A 22,229-nucleotide genomic window follows, 5' to 3' on the forward strand; every position below is an offset into this window, starting at 1 on the left:
GTCCGCAGGTTCGGCTGATCGCGGCACCCACTGACCGCAGTTCGCAGCTCCAGGCCAATGAGGGCTGCAGGAAGCGGCGCGGGCCGAGGGACGTGTGGCCAGCACGTCCCTCAGCCCACGCCGCTTCCTGCAGCCCTCATTGGCCTGGAGCAGCGAACTGCGGCCAGTGGGTGCCGCGATCAGCCGAACCTGCGGACGCGGCAGGTAAACGAACCGGCCCGGCCCACCAAGGGCTTTCCTTGAACAAATGGTGGCCCTAGTTTGTGGACCACTGCTCTAGATGTAACATTTCAAACGGTATTTGGTAGTAATGTAGTTTTTTTGTTTTTAATTCCAGGAGTTTGTTTTTTGTAATAATTGTAAGAACATTTAGTAATATGAACTTCATTTATTTTCAGGGTTCCAAGTGATGAGATGGCAACAGAACCACTAAAATATGCTGAACAGCTTCCTGTAGCTCAGATAATACACCAGGTATGCCTTTCCATTACAAGTATTTGCTTTCAGAATAGGCAAGATTCATAATCTTTAAAATGTAATACTTTTGTTAGGTTTTACAGAATCAATGTGCTTATGCTAGAGGCACTCACAAACTTTAGATGACAGCTATTAAATCATGAAAGTCTTATTCAAAGCACAGCAATGAAAGGATATTTGCAGGATGACACAAGAATTCTGACTTCACTGATGGCACAAGGTGCAGTTAAATTTTTAAAAAATTTTTCCCTAAAAACCAGAACTAGATTTCTTCCAACTTGCATCTTGACCCGAATCACAACATGCCTGCTGTCTTTGAAAAAGCAGCTAAATTACAATACCATTATCACAGTGTATTTGTAATGAAGAGTTGAACAGGGAGAACAATTTCCCTTCCCAATATAATTCTGAATGAGGTCTGAGTAACATTTCCATTTCCAACTACAGTAGTGCCATCATACTTTCTGTTCCTTGTGCAGCATAGCTGGTATCACAACAAAAAGCACTGTTGGTAGAGTTTTGCCTTAGGTATTTCATTCTAATTGTGGCTGTAATTAACTGCTGGCCCACTGGGCCAGATGTTAATATTGTCTAGATGGCAGATTATCTACAGCTCTGGCCTTCAGACACAATTGACTTTGAACCATGATAGATCAACAGGAGAAAATGGAAATCCACCAAATGTCAAAGTTGCTGAGAATATCCTATGAGTATTTATTAATTGTTGTTGTTGTAGATCTTTCCAAATATCTTTGTCAATCAGAGTGTTTCTTTGCAGTTGAATTGCTTGCTGCAGGCAATGCCAGTTTTAGCTTAAAGGAAACATGGGCTTTATTTTAAAACTTTCAAGTGTACAGGCCTTTTCTGCAAGATGTGAACACAAGGGATTTTAATTTTTTCTGGTTTTTTTGGCTGAAATCTGCACCTCCGGGAAGAATATCTGATGTGTTCAGAACATTGGAGATTGGAAATCAGGACCAGTTTGTATGTCAGGAATTCCCTGGTGTTGTCAGAGCTTCAGATGACCCAACAGCCTGCAAATGTCACATTTAAAATTCTGTCTTCATGCCTGACTCTCAGCATAAATGAATTAAACAACAGAGCAGGCAGCAAGTCAATATGTTCTTAACAGCGAGAGTGAGCAGTGAAACAGTTTGTGGGTTGTTTGGAATAGGTAAATAGGAACTGCACAGATTGGTTCACCTAGAGGAAAATCTGAAACAGGAAAGAGAATTAACCTTTAAGATGGCTGGCCAGATTAAATGTCACAGTAATATTTTTACAGCATAAAGAAATTAATAACCATGGATGGTTCATTTGGTTATTGTGTGATGTCTTGCAATGGACTACTGCATTGTGGGAAGGCAGAAATATGATTTTCATATACTTTATCTCGTTGCTATAACAGAAGCTTACCAATCGTATAGGACCAGATCCTCCCTGTCATCTGGTGCAAAGCAGCTAGACAGACCCAGTTACCTAGGGATTTCCTTGGCATAGGATGTTGTAAAGCTCTATGCCACCCCCTTGGAGGCCCTTATCTAGGGAGTATGTGACTTCCTAGCCCTGGCAATCCCTGCTCCGGAAGTAGCCCCTTGGGGCGGGAGGGTGGGGGTCATTGCCAAAGGTGGAATTTAGAGCAACCCAGAAACTGCTCTACATTACACTGGATGTCCATCTCTTACAAAGTAGCTTTCACATTCTTGTCAGTTTCTTCATAAATGTAACTTTGTCACACAAGGCACTCTTTTTGAAGAAAAGGACAAGCAGCATATTCCCTATGTTAATGATTGGGGATGTTTCACATTTACTTTCTTTTGCCTGATAATGTGATGACCTGTATCTTAATTATTTGGAATAGCCTAATAGATAGCTGGCAACTCTATTCAAATGGTACCATAAGTTTGTTGGTATTCTGGGTATCACCAAATGTCCATCACTGTTTCTTGAGGTCCTTAAACATTACCTCTAATATTTTCTCCAGTTTTTAAACCACAGTAATATGGTAGCCATTAAAAGCCTTCTCTTTGATTTCTCGTTTGTTTGCTCACTGAGAAAAATTCAGGTATGAATTGCTTATTACATATCAAAAGGAAACACTGCACCCAATTTTAACTTCAACACAGCACTTCTCTTGTATTAGTAGTAATCTGTTACCATATTAGTATAAAAATAGGACAACAGCAGCATAGAGTTTAGCCATTCTAAATTGAATAATTATATCAAACTCAATACATTAGCGCACAATTAATTTAAATATACAGACACACAAGAAATGAAAGGATAAAAACCAAAGGGAGTATTAATATTAAAATGTAAACCACCAATTTTCTGAATATAGAGCAAATCAGACATACACAAAAAAGGAAGATAATTGCTTTACCAATCTAAAACAAAAAGCTCAAACATTAGATTTAAAAATATTTTAAGTAATTGGAAAAGGAAGAGCCTGGACAGCCATTAATGTAAAATGTAAATCAGCTATAAAACAAGCATTCATGTAAAATGGACACACAACCTGGTTTTAAAATATTACATTACTAGGTAGAAGGAGCTGTGGCAGCCAACTGGTTGACAGCCTGTACAGAATGAATTGCCAAGACATTAGAAATCAACATGACGGCTCTTTGATTCTTAAAATATCCTGTAAGTAGCATGAAGTAATCACGTACTCTTGAACAAAAATATTTAAATTAAGTTTTAAAATAGCTTAGTCAAGCTTAACGAGAATACTACAGAAGACATCCTAAAAATGTGAGGGTTTTTTGGTACGCTAATATATGCAGACAAATTTGGATTGAGTTTGTGTATAAAAAGGCAAAAAAGTTAGGAGGTATTTCAGTTCTGTTCTTTTGTTTGTTTGTTTTTAATTCTGCTTTTATTTTGTTCTAGTGAGAGGGTACAGAAAAATGTTAACAAATCAAATTTGGAAGAAAAATAAATTGTATGTTGGAAGATTCTGTTTTTGTTCATCATATACAAAACATTCATTAGTAGGGCCTCAGTTCAGCAAGGTATTTAAACATGTGCCTAACTTCAGTGGAGCTTCTCATGCAGTTAAATTTAGGCACATGCTTATACACCTTGCTTAAATCGGGGCTTGACATTTGAACTATCCTCATATGATGTAGCCCAGTAACATTACAGATATTTTATTGATGAAAGGGATGTTTCAATGATAAGTGTCCAATCTCTTAATTTTGTTATAATTGAAAGCTTAAGTGGCAACTTGAGGCCAGAATCAAATTGGATGCTTATTTCTTCTTGTTAAATACTGATCATATTAAGCGAAAACAATTTAGCATTATGGAACAGTACAATAGTTTAGATTTTTGTTTGTAATAGTAACTTTAAGGTTCAGTACAGCTTGTCAGTCTGCTCTAAGGCGGGGGTGGGAGGCCCACACTAGGGGTGCGACCTAGAATGCTCTGCATTTACTTCTGAAGGGTTGAGTATTCCTATATGTACTCCACTTGTCTGGTGAAAACAGACATTGCTATAGAAACTAGTAAATGAATATCCTAATGTATCTAGTATCCCTTTGTTGCTTTTTTTTGTACTTAAACTTAGCAAATAAATTACTGTTTCATTTCCCCAGAGAACTATTTGATCCTAATTTGAGAACAGAAACCTTCAAAATTAGCAACTAAAAAAATTGCTTTTCTAGAAATAACTGTTAAGGGGAAAGAATTATGACTGTAACCCCAAGAGATTACTATATTAAATTAATCCTGTAGGGTAAATGTACCTTTGCATTGCTCAACAAGAACTTGCTTTTGCCACTGAGGTTCCAGTTCAGCAAAGCTCTTAGGCACTTGATTCATTTTAAGCATGTGAGTAGTTGGGACTACTTACATTAGTTAAATCTTTTGTTGTATTAGGGTCTTAATGCACAGTTTTGACTGTCTCATCCAATCCATAGCTGGAAGGATGAGGACTGCAACATGGGGAATCAAATGAAAAATTAAAGGAAGAAAATGGATAAGGGGTCTTCAGAGCTGTAGAAGGGGAGCAGAGAGACCAAGGTTGTGGTTGGAGCAGTTAGAGATTGTCAAAGGTAATTACGGAACTGCTCAGCACAGTAGTTCCACAGTTAACCGTGCAACCAAGGTTTCATTTTCATTTCTGTTTTCAGCCCTTATCTCACTTTGGCCCCAAAACTCCCCCCATCTCTTGTTTGTTTATTCTCGGGACCTGATTCCGATCTCTCTAGTTTTACAGTGCTATGTAAATTCATTCATTTTCAGTGAAGTTATTCCTGTTCTTTGTTGATTTAGCTGGGAGAAGAATCATGCCCACAAGTATAGAGGAGAGAGGTTTTTTGCGAAATTTGAAGGAAAATACTGAAACCGTGTTCGTATGTCAAGAAAGTAAAATGTACAGTGTTCGGGTTTCTAAAATGCTTCGTTTTTGCTCTTCTTTGTGAGGGCCTATAACACAGAAATACTTAATAAAAACAACAACAATCCAATGCACAGAAGCCAGTACTGATCCTGGTAAGGGCTTTCAAAATGTAGTCCAGTAACTATAATGAAAGCCGACCATGGGGATGGTTCCTTGCACCTCCAGTGCATACTACTTTGGCAGAGCTCCAACAATGAAAGCCTGTTCCTGACAGCAGGGATCTTCATTCTCACCTGTCTTGGCTCAGAATGGAATCTTTTCCCTCTGCACCTACCCAAAGACATTTCCTTCTTGAATCTAGTATTTTACAAACAGCACTTCTGGGAGAATCTGTCAGCATCCAAGGATTTAAACTGTTGTCTCTCCTGGCTTCCTCCATGAGGAAGGGATGCATGTCTCCTGTAGGCATCCCTAGAACGAGGATCTACGGAGATATTCCTTCCCTGCTTTTTTCACCCAGATGAGAGGTTGGGGAAGTGGCTATCACCATGCCTGTGGGTTCAAGGCAGCGAGTACAAGCTGCCACTTCCATATGAAACAATCTTGTTGTGGCCCCCTTACTGACATATGGAGCTGACATTCATGTTCCGCTTCACTGGTGAAATCTTCACACCAACCCAACCCATAGGCAGAATATTGTTACACACACACACACACACACACACACACACAATCTCACTTGCAAAGAAGACAGGTGGTGACATTTCTCCTTAAGATGACGGCATGTCAGCTCCAAGCAGCACCAGAACTACACATTAAGCTGTCATCTCTAGCGTATTTATAATACAATCTTTTTTCATTAGTTGCTTTTAATAACTTATTTAAAACTGTCTTTTGCTGAGAAACACCTGATTTCATTGCTCTTTGGATTGGTTAACTCCTAGGGAAGTAGTGGATGATGGGAGTCATCTTTGGATGAATGAACTGATACTTTCCACTATAACCTTATTAAAATTTGCTGAACTTATCTGTTGGGAAACCTGTGCGAGCAATGCAGTCCAGAGAAGGGATACCCCCTTGAAGGAATAATGCAGAAGAAACAGATGATTTCCAATATAATTGCATTTTACAGTTACTTAACAGACATTAATTTGCAATTAAACTACTCAGTTTTTCTTTCATAGACTAAATTTGAAATTAAGATTTTAAGTTTAACTTAAAAAAAAATGGTACTTTCTATGGAAAATACTTCCTGCTTTGTTAAACAGTGACAAACAGATGGGTCAGAATTAATTTGTTTACGTGTTATTAGGTTCATTTCACTTTAATTGGTTGAAAATAAAATGGTGATTATCACTGTGTAAATTTTATTAATCTTTTATAAAATGAGTTAAGGGTTTTTAAAATTTTCATCAGGCACATAAAATGCTTAGTAAGAGAACAAAGGCAATACAGGTTTTAGTTGTTTAATGCAGACACTGATATTGGATTAGAACAATTTATCTGGAGATAAAAATACATTGATGAATGAAACTCATATTGAAGATTTTACTTCATTTTCAAATGTATAGGGCACAATTTTCAAAAGCAACCAATGATTTTTTGAGTGCTCAGCTTGACACGTAAAAGTGTTTTTAGGAATTGCTACACAACTCCTCTCTGAAAATCAAGCCCCTTTAAGGTGGGTATCCTAAATTACTGTGTGTTTGTATACAAGATACACATATTCTATGTATAGAATGTATTCCCTCTGCCTAGTGATGCCATGAGTCAGAATCACCAAGCAAGTGGTCAAGAAGAAAAGTCCTGCATTTCTCCATCTCTCACTATGGGTATGTCTTCACTACCAGCTGGATCGGCGGGCAGCGATCGATCCAGCGGGGACCGATTTATCATGTCTAGTCTAGACACGATAAATCGATTCCTGAATGCTCTCCTGTCAACTCCTGTACTCCAGCTCGGCAAGAGGCACAGGCAGAGTCGATGGGGGAGCGGCAACAGTCGACTCACTACAGCGAAGACACCACGGTAAGTCGATCTAAGTACGTTGACTTCAGCTACGTTATTCACATAGCTGAAGTTGCGTAACTTAGATCGATTCCTCATGCAGTGTAGACCAGGCCACAGTGGAGCTCCTCCTCCTCTTCTGCAGGTTTGATCAACAGCAGCTGTGTGTTTGTTCAGCTGTCTCCTTTAGTGCTGCCGTCTCCTGTGACTGCAAGAGAGTAGATGGAAGGCAATCAGTGGCCATATCAGTGCTTCTGTACATCTTGGACTAGATGTGGAAAACCACGATGCTTGGTGATGGTCATCAAAATGTGTTGGTTCCATCTCCTCCAGTGATTGAATTTAAGCCAACATTCTCAAGGTTAGGGATGCTGGTTACTGTTGTATGCTGTGGTAAAATGCAATATATTGCACTCATTGTTCTACCTTTTCAGTCTCTAGGATTTGCGGGGTCTGTTAATGCTGAAGAAAGTTAGAAATGGACACACCGAGTGTCATTTTCAGTGTGTGTGTGTGTGTGTGTGCACGCGCACCCACATGCTGGGTTCCATCTCCTTGTCACTTTGTAACAGCAGCTCTGAGTCCCCTTCCTAAGATCTAGCTGCTGTGCTGTGAATCTAGTTTCTTTCACTAGTAGGCTTATGTGGGAATTGTTGGGCTTTCTATAGCTTCTGCTTTTCATGCCTTGCAACCTCACAATACCCCAAGGGCAAGGATAGCTACTTCTGTACCCAAGAGAAGTAAAGCAAACATTCTGTCAATAGGACCAAATGCTGGTGTAGGTTATTGCCAACTTCCACAATGAGAATGGACATAGAGCACTGAAGAGAGATGCTGCCAAAATTGTATGCATGCAAGAGCAAGTTCCTGGCTGCTATTTGCTCATCTGGCCACTCCGAAAGAAATGTGGATGAACTCCAAGGTTAAGGATGATCAAAAAATTATGATGGGAATACTGTCTTACTGCCCCAAAACTGAAAGATGTTCACATGCTCCTGCTTCCTTTATAAAGTCAAGCGAATGATTGATTGCCATGATAACTTCCACTAAGTTATACAAAGCTAGCTGAGACAAACAGTGCCATCATCTATTTCTCTGGCTTTCACTTCAAGAAGTCATTTAAAAAAATAACAACCCCAAATGCTGATTTGCTTTTAGTTGAATTACAGAACCTATAATGCCGGACGTAACATTTCAAATTAATTTTCATCTTTTCAATTACCGTGGAATCTCACTGGCTTGCACTTTTCTAATATGTAAAAATGAGGTTGGCCCTTGCCATTTCTCATGCAAAGGCTAAATAGCAGAATGCTCTAACAAGGCCGCATACTAATCAAAGTTGTTACATTAATGTACTACAGTATTTTCCAAAATGCTGTGAAGTATTATCATAAAGAATTAAAATGAAACCACATTTGTCTAATAAACGAAGTACACTGTTTTGATGTGTTTATCCTTTTCAGATACTCACTAATTCACAACATTGTGTGTGTATTAGTGATGTTCTACTCTATTATAGTGCATAGCTGACTTTTTCAAAATGATCTTTCTATCTAAGGAATAAATTAAACTACAGAAACCTGATGCATCCGAAGAAGTGAGGTTTTTACCCTGGAAAGCTTATGACCAAATAAATCTGTTAGTCTTTAAGGTGCCACCAGACTCCTTGTTGTTTTTGGATAATATAGAATATCAGGGTTGGAAGGGACTCAGGAGGTCATCTAGTCCAACCCACTGCTCAAAGCAGGACCAATCCCCAGACAGATTTTTGCCCTAGATCCCTAAGTGGCCCCCTCAAGGATTGAACTCACAACCTTGGGTTTAGCAGGCCAATGTTCAAACCACTGAGCTATCCCTCCCCCCAGTACTTTATAATTTTGACCCATCTCATACATTCAGAAGAAATTTAAGACACAAAATAAGTGCATCACTTCCATAACAGTTATCTAGCATACTTTTGGCGACAGCCAGCAGTGTGGTGGAACTGCTTTGCATTGTACTGCTGGTGGATTCTTCCTGTAAAGTTGGCATAAATGGGAATGAGGGGATTATGCCAGTATAAGGGAAATCCTCCAGTGGCACAGAACAGGTATAGTGGTTCCTATACCACTCCCTTCCTTTCTTCTTTAGCAAAGGAGGAGTTAGGGGGAGTTTTAGCCATGACCCCCCCACTCCCCAGGATCTGTGCTGTGTGATCCTCAACCACAGTCAAGGATCTAGTTCTTCATGTCTATTTCATCAAGTCAAAATACCATGGAGAATTTCTGTTCCTTATCTTCAAGATGTAGGATAAGTAGACATATGTCAATGAAGATTACAGAAGTTTTTTCTCTTTAAACACTGCTTCCTGAATCCTAGAAATTTAGCAGTCATTATGGGGAACTTTATTTTTAGGGCATAGATTACCAACGTATTCATGCTATGGAAATTCCTTCTGTCTTTACATCCCACATTCTCTGCTAGCGCAACAAAGCCAGCATTAGCACTTTTTGTTAATCTCTGAACATCAGGAAGACACTGAATGTAATGTTACAAGCCTTGTAGTGTGGTAGAATGTACCAAATAACTAAATGCATTGCAGGGCAGCTTGCATAAGGCACCCAAGCAGTCATTATTTTTCAGTTTCCCTGCTTGAGGTTCTGTTTTTGGTACCAAGAAATGCCTCGGTCACTGGTCTTCAAGTCTTGTTTTTTTATCCAAGCCGATGCCTATGAGCGACCTGCACTCCAGCTGTTTAAAGTCCCTGGGTGAATCTCACATATCAAATTTGTAAGGACTTCAAGCCTAGGACCAAAAAAAGAGAGGCCAGACTGAAGTTTCTTTTAATGGAAGCTGTGAAGAGACCACTAACGGAGCCTTCCCACACAGAGAGAACAACCACTTCATTGACAGTGAGAAGTGCTCTGCCAACCTTGGTGGAGGCGGCAACTCCTCACAATCTCCGGTGCAGAGGAAGAAGCATATGGCTTCTAATGAAAAGACTGGAAGAGGAAGATCTCTAGGTCCTAAACCACACCAGGAAGGGGGATAGAGAATTGATCACTGGAATGAAATCAGAGTATCGACAGTGCCTATCACTCCAAACATTATGCGCCTGTGCTTGAACAACCTCCTCCGTCACATTAATGGTGAGTAGTACTATTAAACCGTTATTTAAGTTGATCAAACGTAAGCGTACATTAAAACTAAAACCTAAAATTATATGTATGATCATTATAGTCTTATATATTATGTGTTAATGTATATTATAATTTGAACAACTTAAACAATGGTTTAATAGTACTATTCACCATTAATGTGATGAAGGAGGTTGTTCGAGCACAGGCACATAATGATTGGAGTGATAGGTGATAGTTTGAGTTGTAAGTTGTTTTCAACACAAAGGCACTGTCGATACTCTGATTTCATTCCAGTGAGTAATGAAAATCCACTTTCAAACAGGTAAGTTGTAACAAATGGCATCAAAACCTTGACAGCCCTGTCTGACAATTCTGCTTGCATTTCCAAAACTCAGCCAATGGCTTTTGTTGGAACTCAATCTTGAGTCCATTATCAGCTGAGATGTCCAGGAGATTCTCTTGTTCTTTTATTGACAAGTCTTGCAGCATGGGCAATGCAGAAAAATTTGTGAAAGGGTAGTGGACCCATCTGTTTGCATTGAGGGAAAGTACTCACGTAATTGTCTCACCAGTTCAGTGAGATGTTGCTTGATGTCACCTTTAACAGTGTCCTGCAACTGTAGTTCCTTCTTTGTCAGGAATTCATGCATGTTTGGGAAAATTTCAGTGTTGTTTTCCTCCACAGAGGGAGTCCTTTTTATCATTGACTCAGTTTTGTCCTGGACATTGAAGATGGTTATATTCAGTCCATGAAGTCCTAGACTTAGCTCATTCAGGCGAGAGAATATATCTGACAAATAGCCCAAACTGTGTCCTGCAGACAGTGAGAGAGTGGGAATGGGTAGTCTATAAAGAATACCTTGACCTCGGAGTGAAGTTCAAAGAAACGTGCCAAGAGCTAATCCTTTGATAACCATTGAACATCTGTGTGGAGCAATAGATTGACATACTCGCTTCCCATCTCATTACATAGAGCGGAAAAGATTTTGGGATTCAAGGGTCGAGCTTTTATAAAGTCCAGCACCTTCTTCAAGGTGCTAGGCATAATTTTGGCAGCAAGTACTTCCCTATGTATACTGCAGTGCACCCACATTGCATTGGGAGTGACCTCTGTGATATGTGTCACTACTCCACTATGCCTACCAGTCATTGGCTTTGCTCCACTGGTGCAGATACCAATACATTGTGACCAGATGATATCATATTGGTTTTATGAAGCTGTCAAGCAACAGGAAAATCTCCTTAGCTGCTGTTCTGGTAGGCAGTGACTGGCAAAACAAAATGTCCTCCTGTTTTGCACCTTCGTAAATGTACTGCACAGACACCAGAAGGTGAGCAAAGCCTGCCATGTGTGTGGATTCATCCAGTTGCAGAGCAAAGTATTGGCTGCTAATGACATGGCTCACTAATTGAGTTAGAATATCATTGGCCATATCATCTATTCAATGTGACACTGTGTTGTTTGACAATGGCACTAACTGAATTAATTTTTGGGCCTTCTCTCCAAGCATAGTGCTTACCATGTCTGCAGCCACAGGTAGTATTACTCTGTTGTGGTGTAAGGTTTTCCTGACTTCGGAACTCTGTAACTCATTAAGTATGGTGCTTCAAGGGCCTTAATATTTTCATCGGCGGCAGCAGAGACAAAACTTCCTTGTTCGCCATTAGTTCTGCCCACATCCAATGAAAAATTCTGATGGTTTGTCCTAGTTTGTGTTTTGTTTACAGCCGTGTGCGTAGACAGGCTGTTATTTGACAGGACTTCACCACATAACACACACTGTGGCTGAGGGTATTCACTGACTGTAGTCCGAGTAAATCCCATGTTGAAGTACTTTTCCTCATATTTATGTCTCTTTGATATAGATCCTGCGCTGTACAGTGTCTCTTTGTATCTGTGTTCTCATTGTACATCTTGAAGTAAATTAACTATCACATTTTATATAACGAATTCCCCTAGAGTTTTAAAGCTTTGTCTGAGTAGCCTATTACGAAAATGCAAAAAATTAAATAATAAACAAAATCCACCATTACACAATTTCTCTCACGTACCTCCCAGAGATGTCTAGCATGCTCCCAGGGGTACACACATCACAGTTTGGGAACCCCTGTCCTAGTGGATTGCGCTCCATTTCTTTTCCAGGTTCTAGGCTGTGATGTTACAGTGCACAGATTTCTATATGTTATGTTCTGAAGGGTCTATGCCAAGGGACCAGTCTTTGTTGTAATCTCATTGTTACACATTTCAATTTGATATTCTCAAGGGTTTTAACCAAACACAATCCCTATTGTGCTCTATAAGGGTCTTCAAATGCTGGTGATATATGAAGCGTTGCAGTGTCTAGACCGAGCGATATGCAGCTAATGCTGCTATGGCTGTCTGAATTCCTTTGCCTCTATCAACTGATGTCAGAAGAACCTTTTCTCTACTTAGAGGTGCAAATGAGGGCAGGTTGTGTCTAATACTGTGTTCCCTCAGCAGTGCAGTTCAGCATCTTCTTTGCCCTCATCCTGACAGCAGCACATTTGACTGAGGCTTGAGGCTTTTTGGTGCAATAACTCACAGATTTCTTTCTTCTCTGTGTGATAGCCCTTTTCCATTAAGCATATAATTTATTTTTTTCATTATTCTTTGCTCCTGTGGGATTCATTATGCTACATTTGTCTGCATTCATCTGCATTTGTCATTTATTAGCCCAGGTTCTTATTTAAATGTTCTAAATCTTTGTGCCTATGTCTGCATCATTCTTCGTTTATTTGCTGTTCCTTCAGATTTTGAGTCAGAAGAGTGAATACTATTTAGGTCACTCTGGTGAGTTGTCTGCTGTGGGAATAACTGAATAGGCTTCCAGTGCATAATGATATGCAAATAATGTACTTTTATCTTGCATGGGAATAGACTAAATATATATGCAAGCTCTGTATGACTTTAATAGGGTTGGCAGCATCATAATATACTATGTGCTGTTGTATGGTATCTAATATATGTGTACACGTGTGTGTGTATGTATGTGTGCTCACTGTAGCTGAGGGTACAGGAATCTATTTAAAATGTTTCTCTGTGAGAATTTAATATGTGAGCAACATACTGTACTCTGTATAGGAAGTGTTAAAGCCAGTGGTAGGTCTGATTTACTTTGCTTGCATAAGCCACAGGAATTACATTAAGCACCAAAAATAAAACTGAAGATGCCTATCACGTTATCACTCTAGTTGATTTCACTAGTAGAGCTTCTCCATGTGTGGAGAAGAAGAATAAACTGAAAAAAAGATGCAAGTTCAGAAGCTTAGTTTTAAAATTACTTGTTCCACTAGATCTTGCCAGCTGTGTGTATGTGTGTGTTAGGCTTGTGAGGAAAAGTACTTTTTAAAATGAAACTTCTTTTTAGCTGCCTTTATACTAGTTTCTAGAGCATTTCACAAAACAGGTGCTTTCTTTAAAAAGCCTTGCTTTAGTGAGCCTTTCTGTGTAAGAGAGTGCATTCTTCCTAAAACTTCATTTCACTGAAATTAACTTATATTTCCACTGAGAATGGCTTATATAAGCACAAAGGGAGGCTTAGTGGTTTAGACGTCCATCAAATAAACTGCATAACTAAAGAGAGAAGATGCCAAGCCTCACGCTCTTGTACTTGAAAGTATTGTGTTCCCTCTCATGGGAACTCAAGATTAGAGAAATTATAAAGGCTTTGCACAAAAACAGAGAGTTAGAATTAATTTTTGCCTAAGCAGGGAAGTGTCAAAAGCCTATTATGGTAATTTTTCAATTTTGTCTTAACTATTCACACATTTTAAAATAGTTGTACAATTGAGAACAGGCATAATTGATGTGGGTTTTCTTTTTCCAGTCCAGCATAAAATGTAGTTTAGATGCACCTGGGGGTTTCAGGCAAAGTAGGTGTGCTAATTAAGTAGTTGACATTTTTCATATCATAGTGAGAAAATTTGCCTAATGGGTTGAAAATCATATTCTATAAAACAGTTTTCTCTATTGTTAATTACATCTTTATGTACAGACATCACTCGGAGGTGGAGACAAATTAAATACCAAAACACTAGTCAAAACAAAAGTGTATTTCATAGTGCTGGAATTTTCAGCTGCAGAACCTGAGTTATCGTTGTTGTTATCTCTTAACTAAACAACAATGTTGAAAGTCAACATGGAAACAAAACTTTTTTAATCTAGCAATTTTTCTACTAGTAAATATTGACTTTTAGAAGTTGAAAACATCAAGGAGTGAAGAGGTTTTAACAGATTTTCTAATAAATGATTTTACCCATTAATGGCCTAATACAATTAAAAATTTTAAAAGTATGTCTACATCTCAGCAACCCACACAATGCTGGGGAAGAGTTAATGTAGTTAAAAAAAACAAAACTTGATCCAAGCAAAAGTTGGAGGGATTTTTCTAAGTAAGGGAAAACCTTCTGATTTATCAAAACTTCTAAATTATGTAATGGAATTGGCTTTTTATTTTGGTGAACAGGGTATTTAGCAATAGAAAAGGTAAAATATACTTATTCCTTCAAAGTTACTCTTATCCTGTGATCCGTTTAACTGTGCTGGATCAAACTCTTTCCCATCACTTTCAATGGGACAAACATGTGACTTTGAATGCTGTTTGTAGTATTAAATAGTAAAATGTACAATGTTTTAAATTATTTTTATTAGCAGACAGGATTTGGGAATTGTATATACATATAAACTGCAACCTTTCCCTCCCTGGGAGCCAGAAGGCCAGATTTTAGCTGTAAGTCACTTCTTGGAGCAAGGTGAGACATGGCCAAGCAACAGTGTGGGAATGGCTGGCTAAGCCAGCGTTCCTCTGTGGTCTTATTTACACTTGGAAATTATATTGTTTGAAGGGCAAAGATCTGTTGCAGTGGTGTACACAAACTGTAACCTGTAAAAGTGGCAGAGCTCCCATTCCGGCATGCACTGCTGGGGCTTTTATGACATTTGTGGCAAGCCACGGCCCAGAACTGCTTTTACTCTCTCCCCATTATGCACCTGAGGAGAGCTGGCCATGTTCTTGTCACTGCACCCTTTCTTTTCCCAAATAGCTGTGGATGGGAGTTGCCCAGTTATTCACCATGCGTTTTCTGGAGTGGGGTGAAGGGTCATATTTGGTGTTGACCTCTTCCCCATAGGCTTAGTTCTCTTATTAGCAGTGGTATGGGATGTCCCATTTATTTAAATGTATCTGCAGAATTAAAAAAAATGAGCACTTTGTGAAGTACTTGAAATCCTCAGATGAAGGGTGATGTATATGCACAGAACATCAGTAGTCTTTATTACTAACTTTATTGCATAAATACTACTACTCACATGGGGCCTTAGGACCCAGTCCTGCAAGCTTATACACCGGCTTACCTTCAGATATGTGATTGGCCCCACTGATTTCAGTGGGGACCACTTGTGTGACTAAAGTTACACACATGCAGGAGTGGGGCCTTTGTTTTAAAACATGATTATTCAAGCAATGTGCAGAAGACTGTCCAAGAAATAAGATGTAATTTCAGTTTCTGACTATAATTTAGTATTCTTGCACATTTTCATTACTTTATGTAATAAATAACTTTGGCATTTATTAAACATGCATTTGACTTTATTCTAATTGTTTCCTTCTGTATGGCAGCTTCTGTGATAGGCAATATTTACTTAAATAGGATTTCAGTGAACAGTAAAATTAACAATTCTGGCTTTGCTAATTTAAGGTGCTATGCACAGCATTTCTTCTTCTGAGTAGGAACAGAAACAACAGAAATTGTTACCTGTAAGCCCACATTGATAAAGTAATGCTGCTGTTACAGTTACCATGTTTTGATGTAAGTCTCATCAATTTAATCTTGGTATATTTAGCACTGTTGTGATGGCAATTATCTTTTTTGACACTCTCAGGTGTAGACACTCCTAGCTCCAAATATATTTACATATTTATCTCACTTAATTGTCGTGTAATTTTAATGAGAGTTATATTGGTGGGTTTTGTGTTAAGTTAATTATATTTTGTTTACCCTTCAGTAGCACCTTGTGAGGATTGTGGCAGTGTAATGCACAAGCCCATCTTGACAGAACTGATGAATAGCTAGAGATAGAGGTATTGGCAGACTGCTCACCAGTGCCATGTCTAGAATTTGTTTTCCTTAATAATTCAGAAAGGCTGGAATTCGATAAAATCATTTCCATTTTCAGAGTGAACGGAAAGGGTAAATGAATAAAGACTCCAGTAATGGAACCATTGTGTTTGTGTTGTCGAACAGGCAGGGCAGCGTCACATTTTATTGTTCCCTGTGAAAATTATTTGTGCATGTGGTTTCTTTGTGGAATCAGTTTCTGCTCTGTTGGCTAGATTTCTCTTTGCTCGGTGTCACTTTTACCTAGCCCAACCCTACTGGTGGTTGTGGGGTTGGCCCTTTCCACCTCAGTAATTGTAATCCACAGCTCAGTGCTCTGGGAGCAGTTCAAGTCCATTGGCTCTACAGTGTCATTTTGTTAGTGGGGGTGCCTTTCAGGAGGTTCATGCAGAGAGTGCTCCTGGTACCAGCAGAGTGCACGCACATACAAAAATGGGCTTGTGGATATGGGTGATATGGGAGTGTCTGGAGGAAGTGACTGTTTATTAACTGCTAGAGTTTAACATGGACATGCAAGTGGGATGGGAAGCACTTTTGTTTAAATTAATAAAAGTGAGGTTTAAAATGGTGCCTGAGGATGAGTGGAGGCTTTGGAGGAGTGAGCTGTTGTGATGGAGCAGAGCAAGCTCCATTTTTTTGTTTAATACAAATTATCTTATTTTGTAGCATTCATAAAACTAATTTTTAGTCAGTTTGCTGCTCATATCTGAAAGGGGACTAATAGTATTGAAATTTGGATCAGACATAGTGTAGACAGGCATTGCACACACAGAACTCTGCTTCTGCTCCTAAATCCTGACCTGCTACTCTGCTGTGCTTTTCAAGCTGAGGAACTAATATAGTTGTTGCAATTCCAAACTCCTCCATATCCCTGGGTTACAGTATCCCCAGTCTAACACTGAGAGGGATGTAGTTTCACCCTCACTCTGTCCTGGTCCTTAGAGAGAGAGAGAGAGTGTGTGTGTGTGTGTGTGTGTGTGTGTGTGTACACACATATGATTGGTAAGGTGTAAATGAATTTATATTATGGTGTACAGTATATCCTATCAGTCTAGATGATGATGATATTGTAATGAGTTTTTATGTTGGTTACTTTATGGTTAAGTATAATAAAAATAAATATAATAAACATAAATGGTTGTTTATCCCTTTGTATTTAAAAAATGGACATAGATTGTTAGTTTGTGACATGTGTTGTCTTTTCTTGTCTTTCTGTTCCTTTTAAACAGCTATAACTTTGTTCTTCCTTGATAATATTCCTTGCGCCTGTAAAATACCTACCTTGATCTAGTCAGAGATCTTTAGTGCATTTTACTCTGAAGGGCTTGGTGTTCTATTCTGAATACTTTGAAAAAGAGAAATATTTCCTGCCTCTCTCCTCAAGAAAACTGGTCATGAAGGGTGGCAGTTGTTTTTTGAGGGCTGTTTTTGTGCTGGAGCTACCCTTTTGGGTTGTGCCTGCTGCTGTCCTTGGGGTGAATATGGAACCTATGCTGTTGAAGAGACAGGGATTGGCCATCACTGTAGATAGTCGTAGATCAATATATAGAGGTGTGAATGGTGTGTAGAGTTCCTAAACTGAGTGATTTCAGAAAGCAGCTGGATTTTTTTTGCCAGACTTGCATACACTAAGTTGAGTCAGTGAATGCAAAAATCACATAGTTCGGGGTTGGGTGGGATGGTAGGAGAGTCTTTTCTTCTGCATTGCTCTTGCCACTCCAATCTCTATATTCCTCCTATTCTTTATTTTGACAGCTCCCTGTGCTTTCTCTGCCAAATATGCCTAGTGCCCAAGGGGGTGTGTATAGTTCACAAGTTCCTTGATCTGGCTGTGGCAAGCACACAGTTTCAGACTCTTCCACCACAACTTAGTTTACTGCAGTCAGGTGAGGTGAGTAACAGGCAGGTGAAGTGCAGCCAGGTTTTTATCATTAATTTATAAGCACTGTAGTCTGTGTCTTCTTATAAGCCTTACTACAGTGGAGATAAATTGGTATTTACTCAGCTTATGAGCTGTCCTTCTACAAAGAAGTCCTCTGTATTCCTAACCAGGTAGCATAAAACACTGAATTAGATGAAAAAGTATCAGGTGAATATTCATGGCACTAGGATGCACTGATACTTTCTCAGGTCTTCCCTGACAGGGGCCTGGCCTTTGAGCCTCATTGTCTTTTGATGCTGCAAGCATGGCAACATGCCTGTCTCAGTATGTACAATACATACTGGCTAGTTTTGCTGTAGCAGACTGAGCCCAGGTATCATGACATATTGGCAATACTTAGGTTCTATAGGAGCTAAAATACCTAGCAGCAGTGAGTTGATTTGAGAATAGTTTGATCTTTTTTGTTGTTGTTTCTTTACTCACACAATCTGTTGCTATCATTCTGCCCTGTCTGTATAAACTTTGTAAAAATCCTGGCTGACCTGTTAGTGGAAAGCAACTGAATACAATAGCAGGGTGGGGCTTTGAGAAGAAACTAACCAGTTTTTAAAAATAGAGAAGCTGCAGTTTTGCCAGTTCTAAGTTGCCCATCCTGCCTTTTCACTGAGAAACGTATGCTTTGTGAGAGGAGAATGCTTTGGGGAGAGGGGAAGGATAGCTCAGTGGTTTGAGCATTGGCCTGCTAAACCCAGGGTTGTGAGTTCAATCCTTTTTGTTTTTTGATGCCACTTAGGGATCTGAGGCAAAAATCAGTACTTGGTCCTGCTAGTGAAGGCAGGGGGCTGGGCTCGATGACCTTTTGGGGTCCCTTCCAGTTCTATGAGATAGGTATATCTCCATATATATATATATATATATATAATGGCCATACTTTAACATGCTCAGATAAATGAGGCAGATCCTTCTCACCTGCTTTCCTCTCCCCCCTGAGGTGTGTGCTCACTTCTCTCCTCAGCGTAATGCAGTTTGAGAAATGCAAGCTAATCCTGATGCTAGAACAGTGAAGCCCATCTGTTTACATGCATAATGTAATGCACAACACAGGGCAGAGGAGGACTTCTCTAATTCTAGCTGTAGAGATTCTGGGGACATTTTAAAAAACATCTCATCCCAGTAATGAAGTTTCCAAGAAGAGGGAATATTTATTTGGATTCTAATGCCTTAAAATGTAGCCATTGAGATGTTTGATTAGATCTTGTACTCAGTATAGCATGTTGAGTAGAAGATCTTATGTTGTCTAACATCTGCTGTTAATACAGCCTACCACCTGGAAATAAATGGATACTCATGGGATATCCAGGGGAAAATAACTGGGTAGAAACGTCCCTAATCATTTATGAATATCACTGTTTCTCCACGTAAATAAACACATCTTTATTTGTTTTAGAGTGAATACATTTACATTTGGTAGTGGATATTTTGGGACATACAATTTGTTTTTATAAGATTAAAGAAAAAATATGCCTTAAAGAATCTCAGTTTAAAAATAACTGCATGGGCTGGCCCAGTGATTCAAAGTGGCTCTATATTATACTGCCATATATGGTGAATCAGAGGTGGGCTTCTGAGCAGGAAGGAGAGTTCTGCCTCTTAAAATGATGACATGTGGCTGGTACCTGGTGTAGCCTTGACAAGCTGATATGGAAGATGTAATATACTAGCCAAGTGTGTGTGGTCATGGCTGTCGGTAATTGCTTTCACCCACAGAAGGTAACATACCACTAATATAGTTACTCCTTCAGCTCATGTGGCTTGAACAATTTGTTTCTGGAGTCTATCCCCACTGGCAACCAGTTGTTATAAAGCAGTGGCCTTTATAAGAGTAAGCTCTTCTGTATGTCAGACCATTGGGATGAGCTTTCCCAGATGGGGTGTGGCTAACATGGTGTCACACACCGTGTGTAGGCAGTGAGATATAGAGATTGGAGCAGAGCCAGAAGTCACGGAGTTTGGGGAAGGGTAGAGACAAGGGCTGGAGTGGGAGCAGGCGCAGATTGGAGCAAGGATTTGTACAGGAGGCAGGTCTGGTGCAGCTGTAGGCAAAGAACTCATTAAGCAGTTGCTATTGCTACAAGGCTTAAATGATGATCTGTTAGCTCTTCTATATAAGAACTACCATACTGGCTCAGACCAATGGTATGTCTAGCCTGGTATCCTATCTTCCAACAGTGCCCAATGACTAGAACAGAGCAACCATCAAGTGATCCATCCCCTGTCATGCCATCCCAGCATCTGACAGTCAGAGGCTAGGACACCCAAGTATGGGGTTGCATCCCAGACTGTTATGGCTAATAGCCATCGATTGACCTATCCCCCATGAACTTATCTAATTCCAGTTATAGTTTGGGCCTTCACAACATCCCCTGGCAGAGAGTTCTACAGGTTGGCTGTGGGTTGTGTGAAGTAGTACTTTTTTGTTTGTTTTAAAGCGGCTGCCTATTAATTTCATTGGGTGACTCCAGTTTCATGTGTTCTGTGAAGGAGTAAATAACACTTCCTTATTCACATTCGCCACATCATTGATGATTTTATAGACCGCTATCATATCCCCCCCTTAGTCATCTCTTTTCCAAGATGAATAGGCCCAGTCTTTTTAATCTCTCTTCATATGGAAGCTGTTCCTTACCCCTAATCATTTTTGTTGCCTTACTTTTTCCAGTTCTAATATATGTTTGTTGAGATGGGGTGACCAGAACTGCACACAGTATTTGAGGTATGAGCATACTGTGGATTAATACAGTGGCATTATGATATTTTCGGTCTTACTATCTATCCCTATCCTAATGGTTCCTAACATTCTGTTAGCTTTTTTGACTGCTGCTGCATATTGAGTGGATGTTTTCGGAGAACTATCCATAGTGACTCCAAGATCTCTCTCTTGAGTGGTAGACCCCATGATTTTGAATATATAGTTGTGATTGTGTTTTTCAATGTGCATTTATCAATACTGAATTTCATCTGCCATTTTGTTGTCCAGTCATCCAGTTTTGTGAGATCGCTTTGTAAATATCTTGAGTAGTTTTGTATGATCTGTAAACTTAGCCACTTCCCTGTTCACCCCCTTTTCTAGATCATTTATGACTATGTTGAACAGCACTGGTCTCAGAACCAGATCCCTCTCTGTTTACCTCTCTCCATGCTGAAAACTAAGCATGTATTCCTACCCTTTTTTTTTTTTTTTGTATCTTTTAACCAGTTACTGATCCACGAGAGGATCTTCCCTCTTATTCCATGACTGCTTAGTTTGTTTAAGAGCCTTAGTGAATGGACCTTGTTAAAGGCTTTCTGAAATTCCAAGTACATTATATCTATTGGATCACCCTTGTCCATATGTTTGTTTGACATCCTCACAGAATTATAATAGATTGGTGAGGCCTGATTTCGCTTTACAAAAGCCATGTTGACTCTTCCCCAACAAATTGTGTTAATCTATGTGTCTGATAATTCTGTTCTTTATTATAGTTTCAACCAATTTGTCTGGTACTGAAGTTAGGCTTATTGGCCTGTAATTGCCAGAATCACCTCTGGAGTCATTTAAAAAAAATTGGCATCACATTAACTATTCTCCAGTCATCTGGTACAGAAGTTGATTTAAGTGAGACGTTACAAACCGCATTGGTACAGCTGTGCCACTGTAAGCTCGATAGTGTAGATGTGACCTTAGTCCTTTAGCTCAAGTGACAGAGGCCTGTACTCATGCTGCCTGAGGTCCTTGGTTTTATCCCTGGTGTGGATTCTCTTTTGATTCGTTAGAATTACAGTGGGGAGAAAACATTAAGATTTGTCTCAAGCAAAATAACTATGAGCAAGATGTTCACATATAAGCATTTTAAATAAGCTGTTCAAATCCCCCATTTAACTGGACACTTAGAATAGATATATATGCATATAAGTGAGACTCATGTATCAGAATATGGGCATTTTTCAATCACCCATGTCTGTGACCATAGTGTGATGAAAAACATGGTGTATTTGATTAAAATACAGAAAATTAGCTCTGTGGGTCTTGAATAAATTGGGGGAATTTATTGAATAATAGGTGCATTCTACAGAAGACTTCCGTTCTTTTGTCTCCTAAACATACACACAATTTTTTAGCGTCACTTTTCTGTATCACGGGGGTGAAGATTAATGCTTACTTGTAAAGCATTTTAAAATCCTTACAAGATACCATAGAATTTTGGAGAAATACCTGATTAATA

At 39.3% G+C, this 22,229-nt stretch overlaps 2 protein-coding genes across 3 annotated transcripts in view; one reads left to right on the forward strand and one right to left on the reverse strand.

Annotated features, from left to right (window-relative positions):
• Positions 1–22,229, forward strand: part of PIGK (phosphatidylinositol glycan anchor biosynthesis class K) — a 116,911-nt gene that overhangs the window by 86,150 nt on the left and 8,532 nt on the right. For both annotated transcript variants that reach the window (XM_034778098.1, XM_034778099.1), the window contains exon 10: positions 399–474. In XM_034778098.1, coding sequence (XP_034633989.1) covers positions 399–474 — 76 coding nt within the window. The remainder of the gene's footprint in view (positions 1–398; positions 475–22,229) is intronic.
• Positions 739–22,229, reverse strand: part of ST6GALNAC5 (ST6 N-acetylgalactosaminide alpha-2,6-sialyltransferase 5) — a 153,152-nt gene continuing 131,661 nt past the window's right edge. The window contains exon 5 of the mRNA XM_034778104.1: positions 739–1,692. Coding sequence (XP_034633995.1) covers positions 1,677–1,692 — 16 coding nt within the window. The 3' untranslated portion in view covers positions 739–1,676. The remainder of the gene's footprint in view (positions 1,693–22,229) is intronic.

The sequence above is a fragment of the Trachemys scripta genome, chromosome 8 (genome assembly GCF_013100865.1).
Source record: "Trachemys scripta elegans isolate TJP31775 chromosome 8, CAS_Tse_1.0, whole genome shotgun sequence".
Lineage (NCBI taxonomy): Eukaryota > Metazoa > Chordata > Testudines > Emydidae > Trachemys > Trachemys scripta.